Here is a 12,008-nt window from a genome sequence, read left to right on the forward strand (position 1 = left end):
TTAACAAATTTTGAAAGACTGTGTAGGAAAGGATACTACTGTAAAGGGCTGATTTCAGAGATATATCTGGGCCTGGCGCGATCAGCGGGTTGTTCCCAACATAGCTATATGATCAAATGGGCAGAAGATTTGAATACAGAGATCGATAGAGAAGACTGGGAGGACATTTGGGAGGTAGCTGCAAAAACGTCAATCTGTACCACTATCAAAGAGAATATTTATAAAATTCTATTTCATTGGTACCTAACCCCGAGCAGGCTGGCCCAGATCTTCCCCGGGTCCCCGGATTTGTGCTGCAGGGGATGCGGGCAAAAAGGAGATATGGTTCATATTTGGTGGAGTTGCCCAAAAATTCAGGTATTCTGGGTCATGATACAAACATTGATCAGAGAGTACCTAGGGGTGGAGGTCGAGGTGGAACCGCTGACCATGGTGCTGGCCAAACCAATAGATGAATTAGGAACGGCAGAAAGTAAGATGATAACTCATGTAATGACGGCTGCCCGCTGTGTTATTGCGGCTGCCTGGAAAAAGGTGAATGCGTCTTCTAGGCAGACGGTCCTACGGAGACTAAAGGAAATAAAGATGATGGAGCTCCTCACAGCACAGTTGAGCCAGAAAACTGACAAATTTCACAAAATTTGGGAAATATGGCCAGGAAACTAGGGACCCCATAGAAATAAATACAGAAAGACCAGACAAATGGTCTCGCCCCCCCCCCCCTCCCACCTCCTCCCACCTCCTCCCCCCCCTTCTTTTTCTTCTTTTCTATGTTAAGCTCATGAGAGACGCCTACGGAAGTGGCTGCTTCCCTAAAACAACCGGAAATAAGAAGACAGACCACACTTATTTCAAAAACCGTGTTATAGTAAATATTTTATTTCAGTAATGATGACGAACTGTTAAGGCCCTTTGTTGTATGGACACTGTTAAAACATCACATGTATGCCAAGACTATATATTTGTTATGTCTCTCTAAAACAATAAAAAAAAAATTGAAACAAAAAAAAAAAAGACGGTGTGTGCGCCGAGCACGCGCATTCAAAGTGAAACTTCTTTGTGTTTTGTCACTGAAATTGTATTTTGAGTTTTGTCCGATTTGCTTATAAAAGTACTGGTACTGTGGCAGGTTTGCTTATAAAAATACTGGTACTGTGGCAGGTTTGCTTATAAAAGTACTGGTACTGTGGCAGGTTTGCTTATAAAAGTACTGGTACTGTGGCAGGTTTGCTTATAAAAATACTGGTACTGTGGCAGGTTTGCTTATAAAAGTACTGGTACTGTGGCAGGTTTGCTTATAAAAGTACTGGTACTGTGGCAGGTTTGCTTATAAAAGTACTGGTACTGTGTGTGGCAGGTTTGCTTATAAAAGTACCGTTTGCTTGCCTGATCACATTTTTGTCTGATGAAGGACTGTGACTGCTGTCTGAATTTTGAGCCAGCGGAGGCGCATTTTTTCAAGCGCATGATCGCTTTTTCGTCTCCATCAAGGACTTTCAGTGGTGTGAGAATTCAGAGCCAGCGGGGGGGTGCGCGATTGTACACGCGCCTGATAGTGATGCTTTTTCGTTTCCATGAAGGAGTTTAAGTCCTATAATATTTTAGGTAAGTGCCAGCAAAGAAGTTCCCCTGAGCTTGCAGGTGTCCTGTATGTTTTACAAATCTTGTTCAGCTGGTCTTAGCTGATTGGAAGGTGGCTCTTCCTATCTTGTTGAAGCTCACCACCTCCCACATTTAAATGGTTAAAAGCTCACTCCATAGCATCTCCCACTCTCAGGGGAACTTGCTTGCTTGCAGTATGATTGTGACAAATCTAATACAGAGTGCTTTTCCTGGTAATGTACAGGTTAATAAAAGCTTCAATCAGACTTAGAACTATGCAACTAATTTTGACAGATTTATTATAAATCATGCTTCCTGGTAATGCACAGGTTATTAAGAATTTATATTAGTGTTAGGGATCCTTGAGATGTTGTCTGCCGTGTAATAGCTCAGAGGCATACAACACTTTGGCCAAAATGTTAAACTAAAAGGCCATTTTATTTAATAGATATCTATACATATATATTTAGGCACTGTACATAGGTTTCACTGGATGTGCACTGAGCTCTGTCTGTGTTTCATGTTCTGTCTCTGGTTTTAAATATGTATTCACCCACCATAATTTAAAACGTGTATTTATATATACATATATACATACATAAACAAAACAGTGGGACGACGTCGATCACCACCACAAAACTCCCTCTTCTGACATAAAAATAATTCAAGCTCTCAGGTATACACAACAATGATTAATTAATAAAATGTAAATCACAGCATGCAGGGGGGGGAAAAATCTAAATTCCCTCAGAACCCAGACAACACACACACACACACACACACACACACACACACACACACACACACACACACACACACACACACACACACACACACACACACACTTTACATAGTTGAACTCCAGTGAAACAAATAAAGCAGTTTAAGCAAGCAAAGCAAGCGTGTCAGATCCATGTCATGACGCCAAAAATTTGGCTACAGTCACAATTGGGAATGCCAAGTTACAAGTCATAATGTTAAGTGTTTGCTTTTTGCAACACTAATAAATGTCACAGATGAATGTTTTAAAGCCCTTTTTGATGTTGCCGTATTTTCACAGTTCCCTCAGCTTAAGATCAGAAGCAACTCAGCTTTGGTAGAAGCAATTATTCATAAAATTGTATATGCATTTTATTTTATTGTGCTGCTGTTGCGAAATGTGCACTTTGCTTATTTCTAAATTGGGCTTGTGCAGTATTTCCTGTTTTTGTACTATGCATTTTGCTGCTGTACATTACTTTGTGGCCTCAACTGCAGTGTGCAAAACCAAACTACTGCCTGTGTCATTTCTTCCTTACAAATAATGGGCCAATTAATCAAAGATATTATAGCTTTGAGTTGAATAAAGGAGCGTTAGGTGTGATGTCCCCAAAACAGTTTGTGAGAAAAACACATAAAATCAAAGTACAAAGTAAACATTTAGGGGCTATGTATAAATAACTACAAATGGCTGTTTTCATGTTAAACTGATGCCATGAGCATGCATTTTATATTATACATTTCAGCTTTGATACATTAAGATGCATTGCACAGACAGGCACTGGTCATATAAAAGAGTGAATTGAGGTTATAGGAGGAATTAGAGGAGCCTTGGGTAAGATATTGCATTGATGGGAAGCTCTGTGCGAGTACTTTCCAGGAAAAAATTGTCAGAGTTTTGAATTTCCCAAATTGTCTCCCAATATTTTGCCTCAACAGTTTTAGGCCCCACTCTCCCCACTTTAGGCTGAATTTATTCGATTGCCGCCTCCAGAAGTCCTTTAAATTACTCGAAAGCGTACAACTTAAACCAGACAATCACTAATAAAGTTTACAAAATACATATGGCTTGCGGTTCACTTGCATTCCATCCCGCACGTGTGTAGGCAGTGCTCTGTGACAGGGGGAAAATGTGCATTTAGAAACCATATATGTGAGTAATATGCTGTAAAACCATTACACCCTATTCAGTATATTCAATGTAGTGGGAAGCCTAGCAACACACAGTTAACAAAGCACCACTTCCACTAACACGAATGGAAGTTAATACTTTGATTGTAAGCTCTTTGGACAGAGACTCCCTTCTCCTTATGTCTACTTTTATGTATTATGCATGCATACCTAATTGAATTATTCTTCCCTGTATTATCCCTTGTAGAATATCTCTTTAAAGGGCTGCATACACATGGATGGCATTGGCCTCGGGACACCAGAGTACCTTATGATGTACCAGGTACGTTATGGGCACATGCTTGTTTTCTAGGGTGGGTGCGGGCTGACCTTTCTCCGACAAAGCTGCTAGCCCAATGGAAACTGAAGTTGTTCACTTCAGTCTCTGCGGAGCGAACTATATTTTGAATCATGTAAACACACACACACACACACACACACACACGAGAGAGAGAAATTATCTGGCCATGTCTCCCTGCAGTAGTGCTACAAATCGCTTTTGTATGTCCACATGTAGAGCCGCTACATCGCTACAATGACATCACAGGATCTCTTTGCAGCTCTGCCGTTTCTGGTATAATTGAGGGCTTAGAAAGGCTGCCTCATTCTTTCTTCAGTTAGGTACAGTATGGGGAGAAAAGCAGTTAAGTGCAGCTTTCCAACCTGGTTAGTGTCAATCCCGCATCCAGGAACCACAGCCTACTGCAATTTAAAGTATAGCTTGAGCTCCTCACCTTGCCCCTCAAGCTGCACTTTGTGGGCAATTAGTGATAGGGGAAGGCCACGCAGGAGGACAAGAACTGAAATGAGCATGCAATGCTATGTCAAGTGTTCAGCTGGCATCATTTAATTCCCTGTATAACTTGCTACAGTACAATAGGAGAAACAGAAAGCCATTGGTAGCATTGTGGTGAGAAGGACACAGATTGGTAGACTGAATGAATTCTGCCCCACCTGTGAAAGGTATAAGGAACACAGTGCTTGTCAAAGGTTACGGATCGGTGGCAAATGATACAGGTATTAGGATTTGGCATGAGAACGGGGTGTTGGTAGGCAAGGTGTAGATAGGAGTCCTGTGAGTGAAAAGGGTTGCTGGTCAGAAGAAGGTGGGTGAGGGTGCTTTAGGGCACACCATGTCCTGTTAGTAGTACTGAGAAGTAAAGTAGGGAAGATCTTGTGGGAAGAATGGGAGAGGACTGAAGAGAAGGACTGTGAAAGATAACAGAATGTATGGAACTTTGGAAATCATTTTGCTTGGTTATTTTTTATTACTGTATGGCTGACAAAATGTTAACCTATTTGTTCCAGCTCAAACATGGCAATAAATAAAACGCAAACTACCTTCAAAAGGTTTGAAAACCAGAGGGCTTTTACTGCATGAAAACTCTAAAACATATTGCAAAGAGTCTCTAGGAATACAAATTGTTGTAGGTATAGTTACAGTATAACAGGTAAAGGTCTTGATGATACGGTCTATTCGCCAGTTCTCTGACTAAAACCCTTAATCTTTGAGCGTCCAGCTTCCTTATATTTTAGGGTTATTATATCCGACTCCAATTAGCAGAAGCACAGCCACTATGCCACAGCAACAGAAGCTAGTTCCCAAAGAGAGGCAGATTAGCTGGAACAGCTGCTGTAAAGTCTTTCATTCGAAATGGGAACTAATCTGATCTATTTTGCATATTCAATAAAGTGCTTTGTTTAATTACCTGCCTAAATTATTTGTCATGCCGCGCAGTGCAGTGGCAAAAGGGAATTTGTATTAACCTGGTATGGTGCACGAGTTTATGCTCACGCCGTTGCGTGGTACTGTTAAACACAATAGGATGATTAAGTATTACTGTGAATTAAAATTGCTAATATTCTGAGATGTCACTGTGTGCTGTTAACAAGAGTAACTCCTGCAATCCCATCTGTTTCTGTAAGCCTCAACATCTGGCACGCTACACAAAGGGTCTCACTCATACCTTTACAACTAAATAAAAAATAAATATATATATATATATAAATTTGGCTGGGTAAATTGTATTGTATATATATATATATATATATATATATATATATATATATATATATATATATATATATATATATATATATATATATATATATATATATATATATATATATATATATATATATATATATATATATATATATATATATATATATATATATATATATATATATATATATATATATATATATATATATTACACAAATACAATTTAACCAGCCACATAGGAATTAACTGAATTAAGGACTGCGATGGGTCGCATACATTAAAACATAGTTATGAGTTTGTTCTATTTAACCTCTTCGCTGCCAGGGGGCCTGCAACACAACGCACTGATACAACCAACTGCAGGCCCCTCAGGTTGCAAGGGGTTAAAAGAAAAAGTACAAGTATAATTTGTGAGAGGCTAGCAAATATACCTGTGTGTTCATTTACAGAGAGGGCTGTGAAAGAGGGTGACTGTCAATCTTGTTTATGCCACCCCAGTAACGAGGTGATCAGATTTATGCTTTACTGTCTTCCTGTCAGGGCACCTATTAGGCAAGGTGACATGCTCAGTGAGAGATGAGGCTCAGATACAGCCAGTAATCCTCATCCTGAACATCAAGTTACAAGAATTACAAACATTTTCAGGATATTTTTTCTGGTATTATTTTCAAATAATAATATTAATAATATATATATATATTTTTTTTATAGGTGCCAAGGTATCAATCACCAAGGTTTCAATTATTAAACATATCACTGATATTAATTCCATTTGGTCCCATGAGGGACTGCACATTTTAGGACCTTTAATCTAGGACCATTATTTATTTAACACTTTATTTTGCATTTTTTCCTAAACAATTTTTTTTAAAGGGGTACAGAACAAAAACGTGGGACGCGGAACAGATGGTGTATCATGAACAATGGCAATAACATACAGTAGATTAAGATTATGATCAGATAAGGCACTGTTGGGTAAAGATGAAGGCATAGCCGAGAGGATCACGTTTGAGGGCATTATACGGATGTATGGGGATGAGTTCCTGGTTCAGTGGAATCTTTGTCTTTATTGCCTACTTTGCATGGTACTTCTATCAGTTGTTAGAGAAGGATTTCTGCTCTTCCTCCTCTTAGGTTTCTCTGGGCCTCTATCCATGGGTACTAGGTCTTCGTGAAGTTTGAGCATCAGTCTGACAGATAGCTAGTGAGTCTCTACATGGTCATTACCTCTCAGATATGTTTTATGATGTAACCCACACTAAGAGGATCTATTTGGCTGCAATATAACATCTGCCTGCTAGTACAATATGGGAGATCCATTTTGGGAGGAACGTGCAAGCTCTTGTATTGGTTTTTTTAAGAGGGCCACCCACGGGTCTGAATGTATGGAAGACCCCAATACACTATTTATAAGAGAAAATATTTCAGTCCAAAGTGAGTAATCTTGGGGCACTACCACCAGAAAGGTACCATGGTACAACCCATGTAACATTTTAGTGTGTTTTCTGAAGTCGGCACATATATGGACCAGCAGGCAAACAAAAAGAAAAGTTCCCCCCTGAATGCACTCGAATCAACCTATATTAGTGTTATTTATAAATTAAAATTAATAATTTTATTAATATCCTATATTTAAAATGATAGTTGTACAGAGGGGAGTGGTAAACAAATCCATGGCCACCCCCAAAATGGCATACCAACACAAATATTAGCTTTATTAACCGTTAATAAAGCTAATATTTGTGTTGGTATGCCATTTTGGGGGTGGCCATGGAAACCGTTTCTTTCCTTGTGTCTGTCAAAGGGGATCAGCTTGTCTAATGAAGTTAGGTCCTGAATTTTCAAGATGCATGCCCTGTGCCAGGCCTCAAATGTTTATTGATGCAACCCAGGTTTGAACTCTGGATTACAAAATAGGGGTGTCATTGACAAGTTGCCTGTGGTGAGGTTGTGCTTTAATTTTTGGGTGTCCCATAAATTGAGTGAGTGGTCTATAGTTGGGAGCGATATCCATGGATGCTTTCTATGTGGCCTAGGATGCCACATTATTGAGTCACGATGTAAGAGCAACACGACTTCTCTCTCAATGTTCACCCAATCCCTTTCCCCTCTTGGTGAATGCCAAAGTACTAAATGTATTGGGAGGCAAAGTACTATCCAAGTAGGTCTGCTTGAGCTTGTGAGGCCGACCACCCCACCCCAGATTTGGGAGCTCGTTATTTTTCCAGGTTAGGTCTAGATTTAGGGAGATGAGTTTCTCAGTGACAGCAGGTAATCTAAGGCTAATTGACATGGATATTGTAATGTATGATTAATTTTAAAACCTGGCAATTAACCAATATGAGAGTCGGTGTCAAATAGATTTATCAGCATTGGTTTAGACATGGTCAGACAAATGTCATCCGCAAATCGCAAGATTTTATTTTGGGTTTTAGCCAGAAGTATTCCGTGGATATCAGGGTGGTTTCTGAACACGCAGGGGTTCTATTGCCAAAGCAAATAGCAGTGATGATTGGGGGCATCCCTGCATTGTGCCATTGGGAATAGTGATCGAGTCTGAGAGAAGCACCTATACAGCACAATTTGGCACCTAGGCCTTTATATAGAGCTTGACCTCCCCTGTGATTCTTCTTAAGTGCTTGCCTCCCCCTGATAAAGCCCACTTGATCCAGGCAGATGAGGCCAGAAAGAACTTCATTGAGGCTTTTAGCCAGCATTTTACCTTTATGTTGGTGATAACGGAAATTGGCCTACTGTTGGAGCATAAGTTCCCCCTTGTGAATTACAATTATATTTGCCTTGAGCATGCACTCTGGTAAGCGTCCCCTTTTCAGTATATGGTTAAACAGTGTGGTGAGGAGTGAACTAGTAGGGGAGCAACATTTTTGTAATACTTATTTGTAAAGCCATCTGGGCCGGCTGCCTTTGGGGTTTTTAATGTCTAAGGTTTCTAGAACCTTCTCCAGGGAGACAGGTTGATTAAGTTTGCTCAACTGACTTCTGTCCAATTTGGGTATACCACATGTACCCAAGAAGGTATTGATCTCCCTTTGGTTTGTTGGGGATTTGGGGTTTTTATTTCCATAATAAAGGGTTTGGTAGAATTGGTAAAATTCTGCTAGGACGTCTTTAGTATCAAAGGAGAGGACTCCATTTGAACATTGCATTTGTTGGATATTGTTCTAGCTTTTTGGTCTCTCAAATGTCTGGCTATCTAGGACCATTATTAAGTACATATGTTGAGTTTACTGCATTATATAAAAGGAAACATACCCGAAAAGGGTTCAATGTTAGAGTCATTTAATCTACCCACTAGATCCAGGTATGAAACTGTTAAATATTTAACAAAAATGTAGTTAACACTATAATTGGGTTTGATTTAGGTGTGTACTAGGTACAATCTTCAATTGCAAACAGAAACCTCTGAAGTTGGAGTGGAAATATACAACTACAGTATGTCATAGAATCTATTATTTGCTCATCACATTGTGTTTGTTTGCATCACTTTCACCATCGCCAACAATAATGAAAAGACTGATAAAACCCAAGGAAAAAAATGTTAGTTATCTAGTTATTTATGTTACTGGTGGTTATATAGTTTTAAATGGAGATTTATAACAATTATGAAGAGTATAAATTAAACTTCAGTACCCTCCTTAATATACTTGGAGAAACTAAGAAATATTTGTATTCTGTTTATATAAGGGAAGTTTGCTAATTTCCACTGTTTTTTTTCCATGATCGTTGCTTTATAACTCCTTGCCTTTCTTTAGATGTTTATCTAGATCAATGGCACTTTCCGCTCCTAATTGCGGCTCTCTTCAGGTTGCCAACCCCCAGCTGCTGCCCCTCTCCCTCAATATCCTGCTGGTGCCTGAGGGGGGGGGGGTGGGTGGGGTGCACGGCCGGCGCTGGTCGGGCATCTTGTTGCCGCTGAGCCAAACATATACCCAGCTGCTGGCCTACCTCTCTTCTGTACTACCCCACGCTGGGCTCTCATGCCGTTGCGTGCCGGAAGTGTGTGTCGCAACTTGTGGCGTGAGCCGACATCACAAACCCCGGCATGGGACAGTACAGGAGAGAGGCAGGCAAGGAGCTGGGGAGACGTCGGGCTCGGTGCAACAAGAGGCCCGACCAGCACCAGCTGGGCCCCCAAGCAGCCATCGCCAGGATAGTGAGGGGGAGAGAGGCAGCAGCTGGGGGTCGGACCAATGGGAGGAGAGTTAAAGCAGGGGACTACAAGTTCCAGGAGCGTTAGGGAGACCACATGATGCCAGGGAGTCAATAGGGCGATAGGGGCTCTGCAGGAAGGATATAGAAGGTTGCGCAGGGGAGCACATTGGGTCAGTCAAGACCAGGAAGGGGAAGAGGAAGGAGGTGTGTGTGTGTGTGTGTGTGTGTGTGTGTGTGTGTGTGTGTGTGTGTGTGTGTGTGTGTGTGTGTGTGTGTGTGTGTGTGTGTGTGTGTGTGTGTGTGTAGAGAGGCAAGTAGCCTCAACACTAGGCCAGAAACCCCCCCTAGGCCCCTGAGTCACATACAGTTTGTGGTTGCTGTAGGGACAGGCCCTAGAATAGGAACCTGCCCCAGTAGTGTGCAAGTCAGGGACACAGTGGTCGCTGCAGTTCCTTATCAGAGGCTTGGGACCAAGCCTCTTCAAAGACTGTCATATCTACCTGGGTGGGATCGCCCGGAGGCACGTCGCAGAAGGCATCGCGTCTGCGGATCCTTTGTGAAGAATTGTCTGCTGCTCCGAGTGCAGGAGCGCTCGGCAGGTAACCCTACACCAAAGTGCACCAACTATAACATTATCACTCTAGTGGCCACGTGGTCACCACACACTTGGGGTTGGGTGTGGGACATTGGACACAGTGTGGGGAACACGGTGGAGGGCCGCGTCCTGCGAGATGCTTTGGCTAGTTGTGTCTCTAGTGGGAGGATTATGTGATGTGTATGCATATGAGGTTGATGATTATCATTAGTAAATATATTTATTATATATATCATGTGTATCATTATATTGGTGTCCTGCGAGGAACAACTCCCGCTCTGCTGGGAGCCATCGCAGGTGAGGCGCTGCATCTGGTAAGGAGTAACTTATATATATCGCCCCAGGCTCTCCGTGGCAAAGGCTCAGGCCCTGCGAGCAAACAGGTTACACACAGCATTAGTTGTCTTTCTGTGTTCTAGGGGAAACAGGGAGAGAGATATATGTGTGTGTGTGTGGTGTGTGTGTGTGTGTGTGTGTGTGTGTGTGTGTGTGTGTGTGTGTGTGTGTGTGTGTGTGTGTGTGTGTGTGTGTGTGTGTGTGTGTGTGTGTGTGTGTGTGTTTAGGGGGGGTCGTGTAGGTGTTTTTTTGTGTGGGGGGGGGGGGTAGTGTATGGATGTATTGTGTATTTGTAAATGACACTGTTTTGCACAGAAAACCCATGAAAAATCTAAATAAAGGGACTCATTATTGTGAGATGCATTTTATTCCCCCACATATGTTGTCGTATGTTAATGCTGATTCAGTATATACCTATTAGTGTGTGTACAGTATATGTATGTGTTTGTGGGGGTGTAATATTCATGCATGTGTTGAGACTCTCAGAATATTTTGGAGAAAGACATTTTTTTATAAAATGGCTCTTCTTCCTTGAGAGGTTGCAGACCCCTGATCTAAATATACAGTGGGGAGAAAAAAAAATTGTGAACCACTTAGTATTTTCACATTTCACATATTTCAAACCTAAAATGTTATTAGATCTTCTATGCTACGTGCGTGTGTTTGTTTTATGGTATGCATTTAAAATGCTGTTTTAATGAGGGCGCAAAAAAGGCCATATACACATCTGTCAAAATCAGCAAGTTGCATCATGACACCAGTGCTGTCACCCAAACTATAACTATGATGAAAAGGTTAAGTGCGGCCTTGCAGATGCCCTTAGCTTGACATCCTGGATCGCACTGACTAAACTGAAAGAGGAAGGAGACAAAACAGCAATTATACGGGTCTTTTCACCCCCAACAAGAACTCTGGATTAAAATTGTGTAGGTACAACATTCAAAAACGTATTACTGTAGAAAAAGGAAGAACAACATATCTTACGATTAATGTGGTCAATAAAGAAGACTCCAATTTGAGGATCGTAGCCAGACTCCCATCCCCAAGGCAGCTCATCGCCAACGCAGTCCGCAAACGATAAGGGTTTGGTTAGCCTGGAGCAAATAATTGTAAGAGAAAGAGATGTGGAGGTCAAGACAAGTGTGGATCATTTTTAGGCTTTTCAGCAGCTGAAGGAACAATTCACTGAAAGTGTACCACATTTATAAATGAAGCAGAATATAGCCCAATTCACCAAATTTCATTTGCAATGTAATTGCAAATCAGTAATATCTTCAAATCAGAAATAAGTTAACAAAAAAGTAGAAAATATAGATTATTGTTATAGTTTATATATCATGCATATACTGCATCTCAGTACAAAGGGGG

The 12,008-nt window shown here is 41.1% G+C and overlaps 1 protein-coding gene across 3 annotated transcripts in view; it reads right to left on the bottom strand.

Moving 5' to 3' along the window:
* Positions 1-12,008, bottom strand: part of WWC2 (WW and C2 domain containing 2) — a 245,958-nt gene that overhangs the window by 142,673 nt on the left and 91,277 nt on the right. For 2 of the 3 annotated variants that reach the window (XM_075610722.1, XM_075610741.1), the window contains exon 2: positions 11,625-11,734. The exons of the other annotated variant lie outside the window; for it this stretch is intronic. In XM_075610722.1, the coding sequence (XP_075466837.1) occupies positions 11,625-11,734 (110 nt within the window). The remainder of the gene's footprint in view (positions 1-11,624; positions 11,735-12,008) is intronic. 3 annotated transcript variants of the gene reach the window in all.

The sequence above is a fragment of the Ascaphus truei genome, chromosome 1 (assembly GCF_040206685.1).
Source record: "Ascaphus truei isolate aAscTru1 chromosome 1, aAscTru1.hap1, whole genome shotgun sequence".
Lineage (NCBI taxonomy): Eukaryota > Metazoa > Chordata > Amphibia > Anura > Ascaphidae > Ascaphus > Ascaphus truei.